This window comes from Podarcis filfolensis (genome assembly GCF_964270895.1).
Source record: "Podarcis filfolensis genome assembly, chromosome: 6".
Classification (NCBI taxonomy): domain Eukaryota; kingdom Metazoa; phylum Chordata; class Lepidosauria; order Squamata; family Lacertidae; genus Podarcis; species Podarcis filfolensis.
In genome coordinates this window covers 62,614,363-62,640,088 of record NC_139609.1, presented here as the reverse complement: position 1 = coordinate 62,640,088, position 25,726 = coordinate 62,614,363, and the positions used below count along the sequence as shown (strand labels likewise).

The following is a 25,726-nucleotide window of genomic DNA, read 5'->3' as shown; positions in this document are numbered from 1 at the left end:
GCTGAGGGGGAGGTGGTGGGCGGACCGTTTGGGGCAGCGTGGAGCCTGCGGACACTCAAGCCACTGTGTCACTCCCAGGAGAGACGCGTGGCTTGGGCGTGCTGCAGACCCGCGGTGAGTGCCGCCCAGCGTTTTGTCACCCCCTCAGTGGTGACACCCAGGGCAGACTGCCCCCACTGCCCCCCTTCCTCCACCCCTGCAGCTGACCCCCTTTTTGCTCTAGAAAGCACAACTGTCCTCTATCCACCCAAAAATGCTTTTGGGTTATACAGTGCTATTTTTCTAGAAAAAGAGATGCCAGAACTCACCATATTTCTCCACAGGAGAAATAAATGCACGCTGGACACAGTAGTGCTATCTGACCAACTGAATATGCAGTAAGAGGCAGAGCTTCTTTTTCAAAGAGTTGTGTGCCATTATGGCTAGGGTTATTCAAATGACCTGTGTAATTCAAATGAATAAGAAATGAAATTCAGTCTAATGAATACTGAGTAAGTCACCTAAAGAAATGCACCTTTTTATTTTCACCATATCTTTTGCTCTTTTCCTTGAATGAACTGGACATTTGAATGAGATTGCCAGAAAAAATGTGACTATATATTTTATGAGCGCTGTTCACATGAAATATTACTCCTAAATAAGTGAAATGTGACCCATATCTCATTTTGGATCAAGAGTTACTTGACTCAGAGTAACCTTGTTGAGACCAAACTCCTGAGGACATAATTCCTTTTCATTTATTTCATTTTGGACCTTTCACTCAAAGGAAGAGCCTTGGATAGGGATGCACAAATCTGTCAGTTTTCTTTTCTTTCACTTTCCCTTCTTTCCAGTCTTAGATTCAGTTTTCCACATTTCTGCCTCAGCTTGTGATTTTATTTTATTTTATTGAAAACGTCCCCCATCCTGAAAATTCACCAGCCTTTTTGTTCAAATTTCTCCTGTTTATACAAGCAGTTCCCCCTAATATAATGCATTTTATATGTCATTTTTCACTAATATGTGCAATTTATTGTACATATTCCCCTAACAGACACATTTTTGTATAAGTTACTTGTTTGAAGAACTGCATTTTGAGAAGTGTGACTTTAGAAGGAAAGCTGTGCCTTTGCCTGCATTCTGGAAAGTGTGAATTAATCCTAACCACACCAAATTCCTCCATCTCTTGGGTGGTTTTAGAAAACCAATATTCTTTTGAAAAGATTTACTTTGGAGTTATGGATTCCCTTACTTATGGGTACAACAAAGCAAAACCAAACTGCTCTCTTCCTGCTGTTTTAAAAGTTACTGTGACATATTTTCTTGAATTTATGTCCCTTTCTTAGTGGATTAAAAAATCCATAGTTCACATCGGTGAATAAACATGTGCTCATTGTCTAGGAGGTATAATGAGTTATATTGTAAATGGGTGTGTCTGTCTGAAGAGATCATTGAATCACTCCTTGTATCATTATTACTACACCCACAACAGCTTACTTCCCCAGGTGAGGCGTGTTTAAAATCGGAGATTGAAAGCACAAGAGACCAGGTGTGGGATTCATGTTGACCCCGGCAAGCAAGAGGAGGAAAAATCCCAGGGAAGAAGCAGGTAGGTTCTACAGAGTGTGGGATTGGGAACTGTACATTATCCCACTTGGCACAGCTTCTGTGGCACAACGGAATTCTGTATTTTAGTTGAGAAACTGCTATTTTGCTTCTAGCAGGCTGTCGATTCGTGATTGTGAGGATTTAGTTACAAAGCTTGCATTGTTTAGTCAAGTTTTGAATCAGTTATTCTAGGATGCTTGCAACATTTCCAGAAGGGTAAGGGGGATTTTGCTATCCAGAATGAAGTAGACAAAAATAAAAATAAAATAAAATAAAGATAAATGCTGGGAACAATAGCACATGCTGCAGGTAAAAGTTTAGAAAGTAGCTTGCTTGCTGTGTCGATTGACATTTAAGAGTTATCTGTTTGCCCTGTGTTTGTAGACTGATTTGTAAAAGAGAGATTCAGAGGCAGCAAATTCGTCAGTCTCTGAAAAATAAGGTTCTCCAAAGTCCATGTGGAAATTTAGGGGTTTTTTGTTCCCCAGAGAGAATAGAATGAAAGAACTCAGCTGTAGTTGATTAGTGCTATGGAGAGAGTCTTATCTTTTATGTATTCAAAGAGGTTTTATGCAAATGCAAATAGGCAAAAGGTGAACTGAGAAGAAGCTATTATGTCCCTAAGCTAAAGAGGACACCTTTGAAATAGCCACATTTTAGAATCAGTCTCTCACACAAGCAAGCTGGGCAGTGAATATTAGGCTATGCATAACTTTGGCCTAGTTTTGCATAGGGTGCACAGAAATGCAGATGTGAGCCATATGAATTGCACTGTCAGTCTTATATTAGATGTATGTCAAAGTGCAACTGAATGCACAGTCAGTACTACAGAAAACTTTTATTACTGATCCTATTGTTCCATTTGCATCTTCAGCGTTAGGAATGAGCTGTGTCCCATAAATCATTGTTTCTTATTTTAAAGGGGGTTAATGCTGATATGTTTCCAGGCAGCTGACAGTTTTTCCATGACTGCATTTCCCCATTCACTGCCATGAAGAAGGCATTTGTGTTATATATATATATGTTTGTCTGTCTATCTGTCTATCAAGTGCTATCAATGTTTAGGGGTACTCTCATTTTCCTACTCATATTGAAATACTGCCCCTCAATGAGGCCAAACTTAGACCCACAAGATGTTTAGGGGTATAAGCCCCAGCCCAGAAAAAAGCACTCTATCTATCTATCTATCTTGCACAAAGCTGTCTCCACCACTGAAAGGACTAGATAGCGGTCTTGGCTAGAGGCCTGTGTGACAATGTGCATTTTATCCCTTCCATCTGCTTCCTTCTGCATTGGGTTTGCAATTCTTTACATTGCAGAAGCAACCACAGTGAAATGGCATAATTGCAAACCAGTGGTGCAAAGCTGGTAATCAGAGATAAGTTAATGGGCTGAGGGATTGTACTTTACTGTGTCTTCATCTGTGCCACTGAATTTATGGTTTACATTCATTTCAGGTGAATTTTTAGCGTTGCGAAATCTCAGCATCATGTGGATATTTCTTTTTTTTCTGGGTAAGTGTTGGCATTCTAAGCATGCATCTACTGAAAAGAAAATGAAGTCTTTGAGATTTGTTTTTTGTGAAAAGCACAGAGGTGAAATCAGTTGTCCAAGATGGTTGGATATAATCTCTAATTGAAGCTGGTTAAAAATTGTATGCATTCTACTAAAGACCACTCACAATAAGTACTTGGTGTTAAGATAGGGACAACCTCATCTTTGGTATCTGCCAAAATCAAAATATGCTACTGAGTAGTAGGCTGGGGCAGAAATTATAGATGTACTGCGGTAGCAGACTGTGTAGCAGGGCAGAGGCGCTTACCTGATCTCCTGGCAGGTGAGTCGCTGCTGCTTACTGAGAGGGGGATGCGGGTGGCGCTGTGGTCTAAACTACTGAGCCTCTTCAGCTTGCCAATCAGAAGGTCGGCTCCTATTGCACTGTCCCAGCTCCTGCCAACCTAGCAGTTTGAAAGCACGCCAGTGCAAGTAGATAAATAGGTACTGCCGCGGCGGGAAGGTAAACAGTGTTTCCGTGCGTTCTGGTTTCCACCACAGTGTTCTGTTGTGCCAGAAGCGGTTTAGTCATGCTGGCCACATGACCCGGAAAGCTGTCTGTGGACAAACACCGGCTCCCTTGGCCTGAAAGCGAGATGAGCGCTACAACCCCATAGTTGCCTTTGGCTGGACTTAACCGTCCAGTGGTCCTTTACTCTTTACTTTTTTTTACCAGGAAGGGGAAGGGGGCTGTGAGGTTGCTGTGGTGAAAACACACAAGAGAATACGCAGTCTTAGCGGAGGAATAGCTCAGTCGGTAGAGCATGAGACTATTAATCTCAGGGCCATGGATTCAAGTGAAATATTCCTGTATTGCAGGGGTTGGACTAGATGAACCTGAGGATCCCTTCCAATGCCACAATTCTATGAATCTATGAATGATCAGCATATTATTTGTATCAGTTAAAAAGATGGGTGGCTGTTTGACATAATAGCATAAATAGTGCTTTTGAATATTTAAGGTAGATACATTATCTCAGTAATTCTTACAAGAACCCTTTAAGGTGGGTCAGTATTGAAGAGACATGCACGTATTGCAGATTAGGGGCAAATGTGTGCAGTCCTGTACATGTCTACTCAGAAGTAAGCCCTGTTTAATCAACTGGGGCTTACTCCCAAGATGGGTGTCTGAGTGACCACCTTGATGCCATTGAGTCCACAGCAGGAAGTGAGATTTCACAGAACCGCTTCTAATTTCTAGTTAATTCACAACCATACTACACCAGCTGTTACGTTATCTCTGACGGCTTCTGGGAAACCAGCAGGTTTTACGTTGCTATGATGCTTTTTAAAATCTCCTTTTGTCTTTATTAACTGAAATTTGGTTCTTGTTTCATTCTAGCTTCACCACACCTCTTGGCTGCCCAGTCTACCTGCTCACATGGGGCTTGTTATCCACCTGTGCAAGACCTTCTTGTAGGAAGAATCCATCACTTGAAAGCCTCTTCTACCTGTGGACTTGTCCAACCTGAAACTTACTGCACTCCATATGGGGAAGTACGTATGGCATAAGTATCTTTTATTCACACAGGAAAGGTACATTGTTTAGCAGCACTGGCTGTCGTTTTGTGTTCTCCACTGAACAGAAATGGCAGTATTTAAACACTAAGGGGCCTCCTCAACTTCCCAGAATATGCAATGCCTGGTTGCAGAGAAGTATCAGAATTTTAATCAGGCTTAAAGGCAAGGAGTAAAAACGTTAGATATTTCCCATAGGCTTCAGTTCTCCTCCATAACACATCCGACAGGGGCCAAGTTACAAGTTGCAACAAGCAATAATGTTCTGTATGCCTTTTCTGCTTTGTTTGGTGCCCTTATTTGGTCAGTCCCTATGTGCCTCAGCATCAGGGGAAATTTAGCCTTGTCATGTTAACTGTATTCATATCTTTTTGTTTGTTTGTTTTGACCTTGCTCATTGAATGTCAGAGACATTCAGTTTTTACCTGTAGGAGTTTCTTGATTTAGGGCCTATGAGCACAGAGGTGGTTTTTTTTTTTTTAAAAAAAAAATAATAATTACGTAATTTATATCCTGTACATTCCAAATAAATTTATGTTCTCAGGATACCCAACAGAGTTGTAATTTAAAAATAAATAATGTGTGCAAACAGATTCAGCAAATGAAAACTAAAATGGCTCATTCAAGGAGATAGTATCAAGCAGGTCTGAGTTAAAGAATGCTTACATTAGCAGTTCTGGAAAGCCTGGGAAATTAGAAATGTTTTCCCATGGCACTTGAATGATAGCAGTGAGGTCTTTAGGTGGGCCTTCTTTGAAAAGGGTGTTATAATAGCACTTTCTCTGGTCACCACAAACAAAAATTCAGATGGCAGGTGATGGTCTCATCAAGACATAGGATTTCTGCTAGGGAAAAAAAATGGCAACCCATCAGTATCTTTATTGATGCCTTGCTGTGTCAATTTTAGCAGTTAAAAGAGCTAATCCATTAAACATTGGTCAATTTACATCTATATCTCTCTATCATCTATCTATATCTATCTATCATCTATCTATCTATCTATCTATCTATCTATCATCTATCTATCTATCTATCTATCTATCATCTATCTATCTATCTATCTATCTATCTATCATCTATCTATCTATCATCTATCTATCTATCATCATCATCTATCATCATCTATCATCTATCTATCTATATCATCTATCTATCATCTATCTCTTCCCTTTTCCTGAGGTGGGTGGAGCTGCAGCTATAGGAGTCTTGGTGTCTCACTTTCTAAGCAGCCAGTTTCTGTTAATTTCCTATTAATCTGCCACTGAATAAGTCTGTGTGTGCATTCTTAAGAGTCCAACAGATCATCATGTGTGGATCACACGGGGCTGGTTCACATGTGACAGCTATGCAGTGGGACATTGGAAGGCACCTTGAAATCATACAATGGCTCACAGTTAATGAGAACCCAAGCCTCTGTAAGTCTCTACATGTGCAGGGGCTGTGTGCATAATCCACTCCCTACCATTTTTATGGTGGGTGGGCCTCATGAAAAGGAACTACCGGTATTTACACTGTTGTTTCTCAGAAAAAGCCCCAGTTTTCATTAAATGTTAGAGTATGGTAGGGTAAAACTTGTAAGTCCAAAGCTTGCTCCTGTGCCCCATGGCATGGATAAATTATGTACTAGGGCCCTATGTAAACAAGGCCATGCACTTGTGGAGTCTTGCACCTTGAGAAAATCAGATGATCTCACCAAGGCTATAAAACCTTTACCTGTGTTTTGGGGCTGTCCATTATATTCCCCTGCCACCACTGTTATTCCATGTCACCACTGCGAACCCAATAATTCTCTTACCTTTTATTTTGATTAAGTGCCAAACAAGTGGACAAAATGTTATTGGTGAAAAATGAAACTGTGTTGATAGCAACTCTAGTTTTTTTCTCTGAGCATGTATTGGCTCGCAGGGATATATGGTTAAAAATGGATACAACAGGAAGGCAGAGTTATGAGGTGTTTCTAAGGAGGCCTGAATCAAACGCTGCGGTCATGGCCCATCTGCGGCTGAGAAGGCAAACTTGTTTTACCTTTGTTCATGAGAAGACTTTTTGTGCAGTGCTACCCAGGTGGTTTACAAGGAATTTGATTACCACGGCACAACTGACCTGCGTTTCAGCAGTTCAGTATTGCACTTAGGTTTGATGAGGCCCTAAGGTACTGAAGGTAATGGGGCCCTTTATATGTCCAGCTGTCCTTTGTCAACAACAAATTGTCGCTGTTTTTTGTGTTGAATATATGCTATATGGTACCCTATATATAGAAATGAGCAAACCAGTGATATTTTAGGGAGCAGGCTAGCAGGCAGGACCCATTACTTACATCATAGGGGCCTACACAACACAAAACACTGTTGCTGTATGTAGGTTTTATTTTATTTGTTTTTTATCTTTGATTTTAGAAATGCGCATCCAGTTTTTTCCCCCTAAAAATTTTTTGGGGCCCCCAAGAGAGTGGGGCCCTAAGCTGTAGCTTGTTTAGTTTATACATAATTCTGGCACTGATTGCGTTCATGTTCAGTACTAAAGATGACTCATAATAGTAGCTGTCTGGATGTTACCTTCAAATTTGGTCTCCCAAACACACACACTTTTCTGTGCTCTCAGTGAAGAAAAGTACAGTGGTACCTCGGGTTACATACGCTTCAGGTTACAGACTCCGCTAACCCAGAAATAGTACCTCGGGTTAACTTTCCTTCAGGATGAGAACAGAAATCATTAGCTAAAGTGGTGCTTCAGGTTAAGAACAGTTTCAGGTTAAGAACGGACCTCTGGAATGAATTAAGTACTTAACCCCGAGGTACCACTGTAGATCAGTAGGAGAGAAGCCCCTTTTTCCATGAAATGAAGAAGTCCATCAGGTACATTTCCACTTTGCACGCATTCAGCTTTTCTGATATGTACCAGGAGCAGCCAATGCAAAAGCATTCGGTGGAAAATGCCCAAATGAGCGTGCTTGGTTGGCTTAACCATAGAATTGGAAGAAATTTGCATAATATTCAAATGCTGCCACCTGGATTTGGGAGGACTGGGACATGGCAACCGTCTTCCGACTTGGCATGTGCCTGCCACTTGCTCTTTATCAGCTCTGCAGCTTAATAGGTCAGTGCTGTGAAGACAAAGTGGCAACAGTTTCATCATCCATCTGCCCTTCCCCCTTGTTTTGGGCCCCAAGCTTCCTGGTGTACTGTTAATGAGGCTGTGTATCACGTTCCTCACTTTTGTGCCAAACGGTGGAAAAGTTTTAAAGTCCTTTTTTTTTTTTTTTGGTGCAACCTCTGCACAGGGTATGGGAGGAGGGGCTGCATTAGCTTACTTGCTTTCCTCACACTCTGCCCTGCTGGCCAATGTGCACTGTCTGAGTCTGGTGCCAATAAGAGAAGTGTCCCAAAGTGTGTGTTTTGTGTCCCAGAGTCTTTTGCAATCCTGGTAAGTTCCGTGCTGATGGAAGCACTCCAATCCCGAGCCTCTCGTCTGCTGCCTTTGCTTTGGCTGTGATTCCTTCTAACCTTTATACTTTGTACCCCCACAGAGGCAGCCTCTCGCCCAGGACTAGGCAAAGTGCAGCCTCCACTTCCACTATTGCAAATTATGCAAAAGGGGGCATTAATCCTGATCAGTGATTTGGAGGTGCTTGACCTCAGATTCTGGCTTGCCAAGAGATAAATCTTGGGTTCTATTAGAATCCTACATTAGTTTCCATCTCTTTCTCATCCTGGGTCAATAAAAATGGGTTGCCAGGGTTGCCACTGGTTTTCCTGGCAAGGCTGCTATGCATTTAACAGCCATGGGACAGGCAGAGGTTTAACTGGTGATGTTTTTTTCTAGCACACAGATGGAGTCATGAGGAAGTGTTCTTCAGTTGAAATTCTGTCTGTTTTGCTCCTTAATTAAGGAAAAAACCCTTTTAACTGCACTTTTTAACAAAGGTTTTTAAAGCAGTTTCTAATCTTAGAGAGTAGTAAAAACCAGTCAAATATCCAGTTTAAACGGTAGCTGGCTATAACTTAAAGTGGATTTGTTTTTATTGTGTATTATGTGTTAAATTGTTGTGACTCATCCCAATGCAATAAGGAGTGGGATAAAAATCTCCATTATTTTATCTTCACAACAACCCTGTGAGGTAGATTTTAGGCTGAGAAGTAATGGCTGGCACAGGGGCATTCAGTGTGGATTGTGGCTGAACAGGGATTTGAACACAGGTCTCCTCAGTCTCCACTCAGCACTCTTAACTACTTAGGGTTAGGGTTAAAGGGACGAGAGCCTTCCCAGAAAAAAGTGGCAGCTCTGGGGGCAGATTATCGAGCTGACTGAAATCATATAATTAACCTCCTTCTGGTACCTGCTGTAATGGTGCCTCTGTAATAGGCATGGTGCCTCTGATTGTCTTTCAAATAGTGGTGGGAGCATTAAAATATTACAGTATGATACCATTTTGGATAGTTTCAGTGGCAGGGAGGGAAAACAGCTGAGAGGCTGGTTGAAATATTCCATTTTCAATCTTTATGTGAAGTGCCTTCCACAGTTCCAGCTTTTTATGGTGAGGCAGATAATCTTGGAGGCTTATACATGAACTCGCCAGTCTAACTTTCCTCAGTGTTTATTGTATGAGAGGCCTTGGATATTAAGACTGCTGTTTGCCTTAGGTCAAGGACATCAGACTCTCTCACCATTATCTTGCCTGGCAGTGAGGGGGCTATTAATGCATGATAATCACAAAGAGTGAGAAGATGCTTTTATCATCTGAGATATGGCAGGATAAGAAAACTATGTCAGTGTACACACACACACACACACACACATGGTAAGCCAAGGAAAGTGTCAGGTACTGTCTGTGGGGCCTAACATACTTCAGTTACTGCCAAGGGGTCGGCAAGGTTTATCTTGCCTGGGCTGGATTGGTCCTGCGGAGATCTCTCTGTGGTCCGGATTGCGTGTGTGTGTGCGCACTCACAATTTCCGGCATCTACGTAGACATGATTTCTGGCGCCGTGGAAGTGAGTCCCCATTCCGCCTTGCGCCGGTTTAGTGCAGCACGTGAGCGGGTGGCTCGGTTTGGGAGCAGCTCGTGGGCTGGTCAAACGACCTCCGTGGGCCACTATCAGCCCATGGACCTTAGGTTGCTGACCCCTGGTTACTGCCCTAAGCCTGCTTACTCAGAAACAAGTCCTATGGAACTCAGTGGAACCTACTTCTGAGTAAACAGGCTGAGGACAAGATTATAAATCATAAAAAGAAACAGGTGAGTTACGGCAAAAGAGTTACAGCAACTTTTCAAGACAGGTAGAGGTAGTACTATACGTAGCTATTAAGCAACTAATCATACTTGTTCTTCTTCTTCCTTGGCTTTTATCATAAGTCAGAATGGTATAGTGGTTAGATTGTTGGTCTAAGACTGGGAAGAGCTGGGTTTTGATCCCCACACAGCCATGAAGCTCAGTGGGTGACCCTAGGTCAGTCACTCTTTCTCAGCCTAACCATCTTTGCTGGGTTATTGTGAAAAGAAAACACGAGGGGGGGGGAAGCATGTGCACTGCCCTAAGATGCTTGAAGTAAGGGCAGAATCTAAAAAAAGTGTAATGTCAGAGCTGGGTTAAAGTGACCTCAATTTCTCCAGCCTCTCCAGAAGCCACAAATTTGTGGGTGTCAATTTTGCTGGATATTATCCAGAGATAACAAGACATTTGAAACATTCAAAACACCCACTTTCATAAAAAAACAAACAAACCTGTGTCTCATGAAACCTCATATAGGTTATTAATATTTCCATTTTATGAATATTGAACTGAGGCATGTAGATAGGAATTTTCTGAAGGCCTTTTCAGGTTTCACTTGTTTTGTGGAAAAACATGGCTTCAGCTGGCATACTCCAGAGCACAGAATTGGGAGCTTCCAGTAACAGCAACAAACCTTTCCACTAGGGCATTCCTTGCTTGCATCACCTTTTTACAGGGATGTGCTCTAACCTGTACAGTTCAAATCCTTGCCGGCCTTTCCTGGCCTTTCCGTTTATGTCATCTGTTAAGGCTGTTGGTCTTCTGCAGAAGCCCATAATCTTCATGTGTGTTTCTTTGCAGTGGTAAGGAGACAGCACTGTTCAGCCCAGCATTCACATAAGAATGGCTGGCTGGTGTGTTGTGGTTTCTCCAATCTGTTGCTTGAGCAGTCCCCCCCCCCCCCAAGTTTCTTATGAAGAAGGGGGAGAAAAGGCTGAGTGAACAAGTCTCTGAGACGAGCGCTTGCACGTTTGCCAAATGAAATAGAAGTTAGGGTGATTGCTTCATCGGATTCAAGCAGCACCACTCTCTAGATTTTGATTGCAACTTGCTACTAATTCTTCAGATTCTGTCCAGTCAGGGAAAATACTAGGGTACACACCAAAAGCTGCTTTTGGCATTGGGTAGAATTTGCTGATTGGACTTACTGTGGTTGGATGTGGATGATGAGGGATTCATTGAGGGATTGATTATATATCTATACTGCATTTTATTCAAATGAATGCCAAAGCAGCTTACGATAACATGACAGAACATAATAGAACATCACAAATACAGCATAAATCTCATAGAACAATCAACAAATCATCAGTAAAACAATTACAGTCTATAAAACTGTGTTAACAAAGCAACAACTTAAAAAATAAGCTAAATATGACAATTAAAGCAAAAGACATATGATTAACAAAATGATACAGCAGTAAAAATCTGTAAAACAATATAAAAAACATCAACAAAATAGCAGCCGAAAGATAAACTGAGCACTGCTTCAAAAGTCTGCTTAGCCATTAAACTCAGAGGGAGACCTTTGGCAAGTCACAAACTCAGTTTGTTGGTTCTCAGTTGTTCTTGTTTCTGTAAGGGGAAAATGTTATGCTACCCTGAGCTTCTTGGAAGGGTGATGGGGTATGAATGTGATAAATAAGCACAGGATTGACTTTTGAGTTGTAGTCAGAGAGATGAAAATAGGTGAAACTATTTGTGAGTGGGTGGGTGTGTCTCTTAAACATCACCAATAAAAGAGGAGAAAAGAGAAAACAGTTTTGCATAAAATTTGCCTGTGCTAATTTATATGTATAGATGTAAATTTAGAAATATTACTATAATTTAAATAGAATGAATCTCACCATAGTGGAGAGATTGTGACTGGGGATTTTTTCTGCATGCTCAGTCAGTTGCCCAGTACTGAAAGCTCAGCTGATGGTCAATTTCAATGCCCCTGCTCTCCCTTCTTATAGCTCTTTATCTATACATTAAATTGGATTTGGACTGGACAGCTCTTACAAACAGAGGGCTGCCCTTTCTAAAAGAGGATACCGGGCCACCCTGAGCAGAACAGTTGTCTGAAGAAATTGAAAAACTGCTAGCAACTTGTGTGTGTAAATGATATTAAGATAGGCTGGTTTTTCAAAAGACCTTCAGGCACTTAAGCTGTCCTGGTGCCCCTCCTGGCTGTGGCGGCACTGCTGTTCACCAGAACTGTGATAGAGCACATAGGTTGCGAGGGGGGGAGCACCAAGTTGGCAGCAGTGGCAGGTGCAAGTGTGCCAGAGAGTGGTCCCAGAGAGTGGCAGCACCACTGCAGCTGGAGGATGGGGCAGCGGTGATGCCTCACCTCATGCACCGTGACTGAACCTAAGTTGATACTTTGCAGGGAATCAGGACTGCTACCTTTCTCCTTATTTAAGTCCCATGCTTTGCAGCTCTATGACTTATTTTATTTCAGATAATGCCATGCTACCTTTCAGGGCGAAGCCCTTCTGAGGTGCCTCACACACCTAGCAAAGTCTTTGGGCTAAGATATGGCTGTTTTTAAGCCTGATACCAAGCAAATTTACCTTTCAAAGTTCATACGGTGATTATATGTATGCACTGTTACAGTATGTACTGTGTGAGTCATTCCACTCTGGCACATCGATTAGCGGTTTACATACACAAAGTGTGCACTGTTACTAATTTCCTGCTGCCCTCAAATGCTCCTGCCTCGTATATGTTTGTTTAAGGCATATGCAGTTAACTTGATTATTAGATCAGGTGGTAAATCTGACTTTTAATCAGGGGAAAGCAGCAAACTAAATGGTATAATGTTGATTTAAACAGCTTGATTTATACAGTCCATTGCTCTTGAAAGGACGGCGCTCGTGTCCTTGCACGGCATCTCTTAAAAATGTCAGCCTATAAATCGCATAACAGGGCCCTCATGGGATTGGTTCCAGACGGAGCTGAAATCATTACGGCATGCAGAGTTAAGATCAATTCCAGCATTTTTAAAGGTACTTGAGTTAAGATTACAGGCTGTTTCCCCATTCTCTGTGCAACATACTGGGAACGGGCCAAGCTCATTCTTTTAATTTAAGTGAGGCCTTGTCAACATCACTGTGTTAGAGCCAGTATCTCTAAATGGGCATGCCAAAGCTGCAAAATAAGTTTTCCACAGGCACTGTGCATGAGTGATATGTTTCAAGGTGGGGCTGAGACAAGACTGTGTGGCTACAGGTATGTGTCAGAGAGTTTAATCTTTTTGACGGTAGTGGAATAACCAAGAATGTATGGTGTATCATTGGTGAACATAAGAATAGCCTGCTGGATCAGGCCAGTGGTGCATCTGGTCCAGCATCTTGTTCCCACAGGGGCCAACCAGATACCAATGGGGCCCCTGCAAGCAGGAGATGAGTGCAACAGCATCCTGCCCGCCTGTGATTCCCAGCTGCTCATATTCAGAGGCATGGCTGCTCTGATAGTGACAACATGGAACTAGATCTAGAACTAGAGGGCAATAGGGAGCTTGTAGTCCTCCAGTTGTAGCTGGACGACATTTGTAGACCCCCTACCACCCCTGGCCATTGGCCGTGCCTGCTGGGGCTAAGGGGAGCTGGAGTCCCACAACATCTGGAAGGCCATAGGTTCTCCAAGGTTGGATCATGTGGTCCCTCCAGACTGTTGTTTATTTGCAGGAGTATTCTGCAACATGTCATTGATAGAATGCAGCAGTGGTGGAGTGTTCAAGAGGTTCCTGTTAGAATAGTTCCTGTTCACTCACTACTTGGTTTTGCAGTTTTGGCCGACAGCAGGTGAACAAAGAAACATGGCTATACATTTTGCACAGGAATAACTTTCTCTCATGCTCCAGCCTAAGAACTCTAGCAACTCATGATATATTGGGGGCGGGGAAAGGCTTCTGCCATTTGTTATGGTGAGCTTTTAGAAATGCATGCTTATCACTGAAAGAATATTTCAAATAACTCAGTATCACTTTATAAGCACCCAGCTATATTCAGGGTTGAGTAGATATTTTACATTCCCGGGGCTAGTATCAATTTCCTGGAAATCTTGTGTGTAATTTTCTCTCTTATCTCTGTCCATTTCATACAGTGAGAACTGCTTTTGTTGCCACATGACATTTTTCCTACAGGGATATAATTTTCTGTTCAGTGAAAAGTATGTGTGCATGACAGTACACATGTTTTATAGTAAACATGCATGCTGGGAAACTACTTAGTACCTTGACTTTTTTTTTTAAAAAAGCAATGGTAGCTATGGGGAGGGAATTAATGGGATAATATAACATCATCTTTGACACCCTGGATGGCGTTCTTGGCCAACACTCCCCTTTGCTCACAGAGATGCAAAGTATCTGAGAGCTCTATTTTTGGAGCTGTCTTGTATGATGCGACTTGATGCTATATTTTCACCGGACTTAGGCATATAAAAAGAGCATTGTGTAACCCAGCTTTAATGGATGACCTTGCTCTGAGCTGAAATATAATTCCTCACAGTCCCGATCCTGCCAATTCTTGATAGATCTTTTCACTCTCTTTTTTTCTGAAAGTCTTAAGTAGCATCCCAGCTCCTCCCTGACACATTGAAGCCAACAGTGAACAGTTCCATTAATAGCACAAAGGCCATAGAAATACTCAACTTGAGAAGCTGGTTATTGACAGGCTGGGATTGAGAGATAAGGCCAAATACGTGACCATGAAGTGCCCCAACCAAGCACCAAAGGTTTATACATGGGCTTTCTCATGCTAGAGGAAGCAGGATGGAAGGCTAGCTTTGCTGAGATGTTGCAATTCTGCCTTTGGTTTAATATGCACCCACATGCTCCATTAACTGGAGAGGCTATACATATATTTACTCACTAAGTCAGCTTAATATTCTCTCCTTGAGGCGAATGACCTTCCTTCAGTTCCAAGGTCACTGGGATAAACAATGTGCAAGTTCATCTGAGGAAACAGGCCTCTGTGGAAGTGCACAATGTGGGTGGGGGTGAGTGTTTTTTGCTCAGCTATTTGCCTTGCATTATAATGCAAGTGATCAGCTGCAGAGAGGCACATAATGCAAAAAGCACCCAAACAGTCACACATAAAACTGCTATAAGGAGCTTGTATTAACTTTGTACTTGGGCTAAAGCTGCTTGCATTCATTCCTCCTCCTGCCTTTCTCCTCACTGCTTGACTGCATGTTTAATTAGGGTTTAATTGGGAAGAGCCCCAGTTTGGTTTGGGATTCAGCCAAATTGGGGGTACAGCCCTGCTATTTTATCCTGAGTATAGTTCTGCTGCTTCATGTCCGGCTTTCAGGAATTTCAGCTTTTCCTGAAATGTTCTTACCTTACTGGGTACTCCTTTGCCACATTTTTACACAGGACGTTTGTTTGTTCTTTAAAATTTGCTTTCCTCTTGGCTGCCTATTTTGCAGAACCACAGTAACTGACTTGCCAGCTAGCCAGAAAAGAACAACAACAGCAACCCTGGCCTAGTCTGTCCCTCCTGGGCTTTTTGCTGGCATCTGATTTGTAGAAAATCAGCCCTGGAGTCTTTTCATAGCATGGAGCTAAATATTATCACAGGCTAAATTGCTGCAGCTCAAATTGCTCTTAAAGGGACAGTGTAAAAACTGGTGAAACCCCACAGAGCTGTCTTTCACCCTGCCCAATTTGTTTACATCTGAGCTGCCGGGGGGCACAGTTATATGGCCTACAGAGCCCTCCTTTTGAAAGTTCTTCTATTTGAAGGGCTGTCCAATCCATGTCCACCTTTATAGAAAAAGAACCTGAATCCTGGTCAGACCAAAGCACTGGGGGTGAATGGGGCAAAATATGCAGCCATGCAACTTGCTCAGTGTTGAACTTGCTCTAAGACTATGTATCTTATGATGCAGTGTTATCTCGATGCAAAAGAAAAAATTAGGGGCCCAACATTCAGCTGGAAGACAAAGTAGTGAATTATGAGGGTGGAGCTAGATGAATTCCATGGATCTGTCCATGGTAATCCACTCCTTGCTGCAAGCATGATGATCTAACTGTCTTGATGGTTCTGACTCATCACCTCACAGACATTTATCTGCTCAGCTGGACATACAACCTAGAATTAAGGTACCTGCATGAACAAGAATACTTTTTCACAGTTTCCCCCTTATTCAGAAGTGGGCTCTATGTGTGGAATTTATAACCTTTGAAAACCAAGCCTTTTACATCACTTTCAGATCTTTAAAGCCTGGTTGTTGCCCCCCCCACCGTGCAAATTAGAGCTGTGATTTGCAACTGGGGAGGTTTGGTGCCTGGGGGAAGCCCTCCTTCTCCATGCCATTTCCGTCTCCCATATCTCCCTTCCCCTGATTGCTTTCCCTTGAATTTAGGTTCAACACTCAAGCCTGCCCTGAAAACATGGATCTAGAGTGGGTGTGGGGAACCTCACCCTCTGGGTGCTGTTGAACTACAACTGGATATACAACCTAGGGTCAAGGTACCTGCATGAGCATGAAGACATTTTCACCCTGGCCATGTTTGCTAGTGCTGATGGGAGTTGTAGGTCAGCAGCACCTGAAGGACCAAAAGTTCCTCACTTCTAAAAGTAGGCTGGTAGGAGGGAGTTCCTCTCCAAACCTTTGTTACTGCTAGGTCTATACATTTGCATAGGAGAAACAAATAGCCTGGCACGAGGCTCAAGTGCACTGCGCAGTTCTTCTAATCATAGGTTAGACCTGGGATGGAGAACCTGTGGACCATAGCTCCTGTCATCCATGGCCACTGGCTGATAAGAGTTGGAGCCCAGTAACATCTGGAGGCTGCCAGGTGCCCCATCTCTGGGTTAGGCAAATACTTGGAGAGAAAATAGGCAATGTAAAGGACTGAATAGGCAATGAGTGAGATATTATATTGCACCCTCCCCATGGGATCTCTTGGTTCCAACTGGTTACCAAAGGCAACAGAATGAAAGAAGTTGACAAATGTTCCCCACTCCTCCTTATCTCCTGGTGATAGGGAAGAGTAGAGGACATTGGTTCAGGAGATCTCCACCATTTTTCTCATGAGTAGGCCCTTGCTTCTCTGTTCCTGGCAAGGGGACTAGCCGGCAGCTTCATGTCCTCCCCTTCCTGGGTCAGCTGCAAGAAAAAACACAACTTCCTGTGGCCTCTGTGGTTAGGCTACTGAGCCCTCTACAGTTTGAGTTGTTTCACCTCCTTGATCCTCTTGCCCTAATGTGGGCTCAATTCCTGTGTCCCATAGCCTCAGTACAGTGGGAATACTGCTTCTTGAGCCTACCCTTCATATGTCTGTATCCTTGATCATAGAGATTGTGCCCTGTTCATTTAGCCACAACCACACTTGACCCCAAATAAGTGGTGAGTACGGGATTTGTGCATTTCTGTCAAATGTCAGCCTTCCCAATTGTGATGTGTCCATTATATCTGGCAGCCAAAGCACTTGGTAGAGATCTTCCAAAGCAGGGTGACCTTCAGTTCAGCCAAAATAAAATCCATAGTTTTAGTTTCCGGGGCAGGGACCCTATCTTCCCAGAGGAACTTTGAGACACACAACTCCTCATGAAAGCTGCAGTTTCAACAATGGGCAGAAAATATCCTCCGAAGCAGTGGAAAGGTTACACAGCTTGCTCAAGAAAGTAAACGTCCCATGCGTCTGCCCCCAGTGTTAATTTTAGCCTCCCCAAATATTGAAAAAGAGCACAATTTCGACACTGTGGTGGGTTGCCACATGAAATGATTATTTCAGGGTCCAAGTGTTTCAGTGTCTGGGCATGAAGGCATCCAAACTTGGTAGGCAGCACATCTGGCATTAGCGTGATCTTGATTTGAGGGAACGCAAGGTCCTGCTGGAATTCTAGCAAACTTTTTGCATAGTATATTGTGCTAAGCAAAAACGGGCAAGATTTTGAAGGGTTCCATCTTTCTGAGAGAGCCTGAGAGAAGGACAATCTCCCTTGGTGTTTCAATACATACCTTATTCACGTTTCGTTGAGGGAAACTCATACAACAATGGCAGGAGCAGGGGTTTAAAACTGTAAGGAGAAACAAGTGATGGGAGCAATCTTCAGTTATTGTCCTGCTCCATTTCCTCCAGCCGGTCTGTGTTTCACCTGTGGCCAGGTGAAAGCTGCTGGCACCAGAGGAAGAGATGAAGCATTGGAGGCTGTGCTGGATGGTACCTGCACATTTCTGAGCTCATTGCACATCGTGCTGGAATGCTGGAAACAGCATACAAAACCCTGGATAACCAAGACCACGTGCAAGCTAAGAGTTGCATCCCAGCATCCTCTGTGACATTATAGGACTGGAATAGACAACATGGTGCCCTCCAGACACTGTAGAGTCCAACTCCCATCAGCTCCAGCCAGCATGGTCAGGGATGGTGGGCTTTGTAGTGTGGCAGAATTTGGACAGTACTATGCTGGCTATCCTTGTTGTAGGGGAAGTTGGGGTATATCACCCCTAGCTAGCAAGGCCAGAGCTCAGGGGTGATGGGAGTTGTAGTCCAACATCTGGGGACCCACAGGTTGAGAACCGCTGCTCTAGTGCATAGAATGTGGCAAAAAAATATGTTTATAGCAGATGTCCGTCTTTCCTTACAGGAAACTCCATAGTATTGTGGGACATGTCATGGGTATGGAGTTCAGAGGGAACTGGGGCAGCTTTGATAGTAAATTAAAATGGATTGGGTTAGATAAGAGTATGCTAGATGAAAGGTTCCTGTCCTAAATATGAACCTTGTAACAGGTATTGCTGAGCAATGATGAATGAGCTGAGAGTCCATTATATTGAACCTCTGCACCTGTGTAAAGGCCATGGACTTCTATAACTGCACTCTCCAGGTGTTTGCCTCTGCCTCCCCTCTAAGAAAGCTCTTTTTAGAGGGGAGGCAGGGCCCACTGTGTGACTTTGGGCCAGTTTCAGTCCCTACCTCACAGGGTTGCTGTGCAAATGAAATGGGTGGAGAACTTTGAGCTCCATGGATGAAAGGTAGGATATAAAAATGTAATAATAAATAGGCATCTGCTAAGTCACCAGATAGCCTGATTTTTGTTTAAAAACAAATTCTTTAAAGAGTCAGGACTTAACCGGATCTGTCATCTTTTAGTATTTGTTTGCCAAGTTGGGACTGAAGTCTCTCTAAGCCATTTGTGCACAAAACCATTAGGGGATATCCAGGCCTGGCCTGCTTCTTGAATTACTCACTCCAGCTGAGGGGTGACATTTGCTCAGCTTGACTTTCCACCTAGTAACCTTTCACCCACTGAAGCTGCCTAACCTCTGCTTGACTCTTTTTTGGGGGAGAGGGTGTTAAAGGGTCTAGGTTCAAGCTATCTTGAGATTTAGATAAAGGTTCCTTTGTTTGCCCAAATGAAACATCCCACCACAAAAGCCTGACCAACCACTGCAAAGTTGGGTACTTGTGGCTAACCTTCTGCTGCATGGCAAATATTGTCACAGGGACATTTTTGGCGGTCTGAAGACTTCTCTGATTAAATTGAAGGTGCAAATTTAATCTTGAGTACCAAACAAAGGATATAAACCGGTGAGCCAGAATGTACTGTTCTCCTTTGTGTTTAGGGGGATCTGAAGTTGAGCAAATACTAAGTGGCCACATGTGAAACTGGGGGAAAGAAGTCCATTTTCACCACAGTTGAACAGTGGGTGTTCACCCCTTGAACTGAAGCCCATTCTTTTTCTACTCTGTCATCCTTTAAACTAGGCAACTAGTAAAGTGGCTCTATAACTTCAAGGCATGTTCTGTTTTTTGTTTTAAAAAATCTGTTTTCTTGACAAGCTTGACATTTCTTGACAAGCTGTCCAAATTTCAGAGTGTAGCAGTGGTTACAACCCATGTCTTTCTACCCTTTTGCTCATGCCCTTGGACCTCATTCTCCGCATCAGGGATAGGGAGCATGTGACTCCCCTGATGTTGCTGGACTACAATTCCCACAGACCTGTCTATTGGCCATGCAACCTGGGGCTGATGGGAGTTGAAGTCTAACAACACCGTGAGAGTTGCAGGCTCCCCATCACTGCTTTACACTCTATAGCAGCCTTCCTCAACCTGCGGGTCCCCAGATGTTGTTGAACTACAACTCCCATCACCCCTAGCTAGCAAGGTCAGAGCTCAGGGATGATGGGAGTTGTAGTCCAACAACATCTGGGGACCCACAGGTTGAGAACCGCTACTCTAGAGTTTCCCTTATCTCTACTGTACAGTGGGCTGTAGTATATTTTTGGCCATTAAGTAACAAACCTTAAACCCCAAAGCATCCCATGAAGAAGGATGTCAAATCTATCTGGCATAGCTTCAGCTCTTAGATCTACTTAGCATTGGTCTCCTGAATCTAGAGTTCCAGTAACGTAATCTCAGAGATATTGAACAACCCAAGAAGAAGGACATACTGCCTAATTGGTATTGATTTCTATTTTATTTAAAACATTACTATACTGCCCTTTATCAGTCAGGCAAGAATGGTACGCAACAAGGCAAAACAGTTCCAGGAAACTCGGCTGGTTAAAATACAGTAAAAATACACCAAGCGCTAAGATCTATTAAACTACGCTCTGCTTTTCTTGAGGTTTGAGTGGCATCCTTACTTGGACTCTTGGGACACCTTTGTTATGTTCAGTTTTAAGCTTTTTTATATGGTTGTGTGCACCTCTCTCTCTCTGTGTATGTGGTCCTCAACTTTCTGTCTCCAAAGTTTGGTGAAATTTTGATTTTTATAATGGAAAAAAAATACAAAAGACAGACATCACACACACCTTTGTGAATCAAGAAAACCTTTAATAAAAATACATTTTAAAAAATAATGGAGATGAAAAGGAAAAGTTTTCCACAGTGCAATAGAAGATTCCACGCTTTGCCTGCATGAAATTCCAGGTTCAATTACTGGCATTCCCACATCAAAACAATATCTGGTATCAGAGCTAGGGAAAAAAACACTCCTGCTTTGCACCCTTGAGGGTCCTCAGCAGCAACAGGAGACACCACCATCACTAAGTTTATTAATTCAAATTCTCCACAAAAACCAAACGGCAGGTAAAAATGATAGAATACATGCAATTGGCAAAAATGACAGGGAGAGTTAGAGGATATTCGATGCAGAAGGTGAATAAAGAATGGATAGTATTTAAAGAGTACTTGAAAAATTATTGTGATAACAAAAATCTCCTGGAAGACCTCGAGTGATTCTTGTAATATATTGGTGACAAATAATAGAACTTTTTGTAAAGAATTGGAAAAATAAAATAATAACAAGGCACTGTGGGTAAAATAACAAAATAATAAACAGTACAATGAGAATAATCAGAAGTATATTTTATTTATTCCATCTTTTGTCTTCCATCTTTTGTTTTCTTCTTTTTCTTTTTTTTCTTGTAAAGTATGTGTATGTAGGTTGTATATTTTATATTATTGTGTATTGATGTGCAGGTTGATGTTCATTGTTCAATAAAGTTCTATTTAATTGTTTTTTAAAAAGTTTATTAATTCAAAGTGAACATTTTCTTCCTTCCTGAATTATCCAAGGTGCACTGTATGGCCATGCACCTGACTTCTGAATTTACTTAAATTGAAATAAAGGTTCATATGTTTATATCCCACATTTGCTGTATCATAGAAGCCCATCACACCTCCCCCCCCCCCAAATGTCTTCTATCCAGGCATTGGCCAGACACAGACCTGCTTAGCTTTAGCAAGGTGTTGGCCTCATGGAAATCCTTTTTCCTAGGCATCCTAATCTGCTAGTCACCTTTTGTTCTTTTTTAGTGGCAAATGAAATGTTGCCGATGTGATTCCAGAAAGCCTCATGTATTCAACAGTCACCGGGTAGAAAATGTCCTCTCTTCTGCAGGAAATACGCGCTGGTGGCAATCCAAGAATGGTAAGCCTCTGCCTTGCTTCAAGAAAACCAAACAAACAGTGTGGACGTGCTCTGGACAATGTCTTGGTTGGATAGCATAGAATAGCAATGATAAGTTGAGTGGGGCAAGGGTTGTGTAGATTCAGCAAACAGGGCTTGGGTTTCAGTGGATTAAATGCAAAGGGGAAATGGATGACCTGACTAATGGGAAAATCCGTTTGCAATTTTGTTTTCACAACCTGCTATTCTAAAAACTGCTCTTTTCTCTCTCTTTAGATGAGAATCCTGTCTTTCTCCAACTAGATTTGGATAAAAAGTTCCAACTTGATAGCATCTTGATGGATTTCAGGGTATGTGAATAATAACTCTTACACTATTTACTGGGGGTATAAACTTGAATTCAGATGGCTTTTGGAAGCTTAGCTGAATATTATCAGGACTTCATACGTTACATACACCAGTGGTTTTCAACCAGTGTGCCATGGTACTCTGGAGTGCCTTGAATGGTGGTCAGTGGTGTTGCGGGCAACACTGTCCTCAGTCCCTCTTTCTTTCCCTCTCTCCTCTGATGCCCTCTCACGTCTCTGCCTCCCAAAGGCTTGTGCAGCTGTTTGTTGCAGCAGCCCTGGCTACAAGCTCCGCAGGCGAATGGTGTCTCTGGGGCTGGTCAGGGGGTGCTGGTTGCCAGGAGCTGAGGCGGCATCAGAGTAAGCAAGCAAGTTGGGCAAGGGAGCCCAGCCAGCCAGTCCACCAGCCCTTGCTTTTGGGAATGGACAGACAAGTCCTATGCCCCTGTGGGGCAGTGTGAGGAGGCACATCTCTTTGGGGCAGGGAGGGATGCAACTCAGAGACCAGGGGCAGCAGCAGAGGTGCCCATAGCACTCCCAAGGAGAGAGGAGAAGAGGTTGGGGGAACACCTCACAAGGGGACGGTGTTCGAAAAAGGGTGAGAGGCTGCCAGCTCTGCAGGCAAGGGTTCCTGAGCCCCATAGGGGCGCCACAGAAAGAATGTAGTTGACCAAGGAGCTGTGGATTCAAAATGGATGAAAACCTCTGGCATACACTATTACTGTTCTGCTGGCTTAGGCTGCATCCAATTCCAACCCATTGTTTGTTAACGTTTTCAAAAAGATACAAGGAAAGGAGGAAAAACCTACATTAAAGAAACTGCAGCTTTTCAAGAAGAAAATCAATTGTTAAGTTCAGACTCAAATACAACATTAAGCATTTTTGTTCCATGTACAATTGCACCAAGTATATTTTGATGTGTTAATTTTAATTTTATGGGGGAAGAGGCACAATAACACTGAGGGGCACTGGAAAGACCCTTATGTCAGGTCTGACTATTTGTCCATTGAGCCCATGTCATCTATTTCTTTGGCAGAGATCTTCCCAGTCTTCTGTTATGTGAGCCTTTTTTACCAGAGGTGTGAACTAGGGATTTCACTTGGGATGGTTTGCATGCTCTGCCTTGGAGAAATGGCCTGCTCCTTTGAAGTATATCTTCCTCTGTTTTGGCATGTCCAGTCCAGTCTGCTTTGATACCTCTTTCCCTCTGTCCCTCCAGAGTCCTCTGCCCACTGGCATGGTGATTGAGCACTCTACAGACTTTGGCAAATCCTGGAAGATTTATCAGTACTTGTCCACAGATTGCGCCACTTCGTTTCCACGGATCTCTAGAGGTCTCCCTCAGACCTGGCAGGATGTGCGTTGCCAGGACATCCAGACTCAAGCGCAGAACGGGGGGAAGGTATAGCAAATGTGATGCTTAATGGATTTCACCAGACTTAAGACTTCTAGGACCTAACTAGTTTGACAACAGCCATCCCCAGAGTGACTTTGCTGCACTGTGAAGGCACCTGCCTTCCACTCTTCCAGGTGCAGATCAACAAATGCCAGAGGGCCCAGCAAGCCCTTTTTGTGGAGAATTGGTAGCCCTTTCCAATCTAGCTGCTGTAGGGCACAGAAGGCTTCAGGTCTCTGGGGACGATTTCTTAAGAGACATGCTGGAGCTCAGGAATCCGCCCCCTGACTTGGAAAAACTGCCCTCTGGTGTGTGTGGGGAAGCTGTTGAGTAACATTAATGAGGTGATATTCTGTATTAGAGATGCTTTCCCTCCAGCAGTGGTTTCAATGAAAATGTTGGCAGGTGAGTGTGGCAACCCACTTGTCAAACATCTGACATCATAGCAACATCAGGTGATTGTCAGGTAAATCTTCCTATGTACTTATCAAAATTGGCCTGTAGGGCAGGGGACAGATCTGCCCGCCCTGGGGGGGGGGCAAAAAGGTTCCCCACCCATGTTCTAAATCATGCAGGGAGTCTACCCAGACAAGGCTTCTCACTCCAGAAGTTATCACATAATTCAGCCTGGAGGAGCTGCACAACTTTGTTTAATGTGCAGTCCCACAAGTGCTTTGTTTCAGTGCTGCTTTTCCATGTGAGTAATGCATGAAGAGGGCTTGTGTTATGGCTTTCTTTAAAAGGAGAAAAGTATTGTGGTTTAAATCTGTTTCATGGGATTTTAATTGTTGCTGCCACTTTTTGGCAAAGAGAGGGAGGGAGGGAGGAAGTATCACACAACCCTCCTTTGATGGGTGAAGAGACTATAGTCTTCCTTGTAGCAGTAATTTGGTGCAAAATCGCCATTTTAGTGCTAATGTAAATAAGCATTTGCCTAACTGGGAAGTGCCGTTGATAGTTTTTAGAATGACAGGATAGAAAATCCCATGCTTTGACTGCCATCATTTTTTCCTCCTCTGTTCTTCTAAGGTTGAGTTCAACCCCATTGGTCTTGCATCTGGGATGAGGACATCTCAAAGTCAAAAAATCAGCAGTATGTACATATTATTTTGTGTCTGCTGGGGTGGGGTAGGGGAAGCTTTTCAGGGAGCAGAACTTGTTTAGGCACCCAAGTGGATGGTTTATAAAATCCGGTGCCTGAGCTCACTTTCCTGCTCCTCCTTCCTCCTTCCCTTTCCCTTGCTTGTATTATTTTTTAGATCTTCAGCCTGAGGGCAGGTCTTAGAAATGAGCTTTGTAAGCTGCTCTGGGAGCCTTTTAAGCTAAAGAGCAGGGTGAAAATTATTTAAATAAATTTGACTCCTTCATATACCAATGGGGTCAGTGATTTAAGGTTCCTGTGTCTTTTGTGCTGACCTGCATCTGACTCTAGCCCTGACAGCCTCACTCAGACTTTTGGTGTGCTCCTCAGTGCCAGGTGGCAAGTGGTGTGTGCTTTTTTAAGGCCCACCTGGCCTGGCAGGTGCCAGTGATGTTTTGTCCTGGGAGGCCCAGGCACTTGCCCAAGGATCACAGTTGCTGATGCTGGGCTCAGTTTGTTAAATGTGGTTATTGGGACCTAACAGTTATATTGTTTGTACTTCCATGTATTAAGAGGAAAACCACATCCAACGAAGTTTGTATCTCCCTTTCTCACTTGGTCCTTGTCCCAGGAGCTAAAGGCTTTAGGTCCCATCTCACTGTGTGTGTGTGTTTCCCTTTGTTTCTCTTTCTCTTGTCTCCAAAAGATCTGGGCCAATTCACCAACTTGAGAATCAACTTCACCCAGCTGTCGCGTCCTGTGCACCAGGGGTATCGCACGCCCAGTGCCTTCTATGCCTTGAACGAGATGCAAGTGAAAGGGAGCTGCTTCTGCCACGGACATGCAGACCGCTGTGCTGCCCTGGACGCTGCTTCTGCAGGACACAATGTTATGGTGAGGGTGAGGACGGGGAAAGGTTGCTACAGATCTATGTATATCAGTTCTATTCTTCCCAGTTCTATTCTTAGATTCTCGCAGGCCTGCTCTGCAACCTGACCTCTCTCGACGGTTAAATTTGTCCTTACAGGTTTGTAGCGATACACCAGAAGCCCGCTGTGCTTTTGGAAAGCAGATAGTGTTTCCTTGTATTATGCAGAGTGCAAGTGACCGAGATG

General features: G+C 43.2%; 1 protein-coding gene across 2 annotated transcripts in view; it reads left to right on the top strand.

Moving 5' to 3' along the window:
* The window catches only part of LAMB3 (laminin subunit beta 3), a 53,678-nt gene that overhangs the window by 3,086 nt on the left and 24,866 nt on the right, over window positions 1-25,726 (top strand). The window contains exons 2-10 of one of the 2 annotated variants that reach the window (XM_083617329.1): window positions 324-491; window positions 1,472-1,588; window positions 3,045-3,101; window positions 4,484-4,638; window positions 21,694-21,808; window positions 22,064-22,137; window positions 23,354-23,536; window positions 24,560-24,623; window positions 25,318-25,505. In XM_083617329.1, the coding sequence (XP_083473455.1) occupies window positions 1,540-1,588; window positions 3,045-3,101; window positions 4,484-4,638; window positions 21,694-21,808; window positions 22,064-22,137; window positions 23,354-23,536; window positions 24,560-24,623; window positions 25,318-25,505 (885 nt within the window). In that variant the 5' untranslated portion in view covers window positions 324-491; window positions 1,472-1,539. Of the gene's footprint in view, window positions 1-323; window positions 492-805; window positions 1,589-3,044; window positions 3,102-4,483; window positions 4,639-21,693; window positions 21,809-22,063; window positions 22,138-23,353; window positions 23,537-24,559; window positions 24,624-25,317; window positions 25,506-25,726 lie in introns of those variants that run through there. The other variant, XM_083617328.1, reaches the window with a different exon arrangement.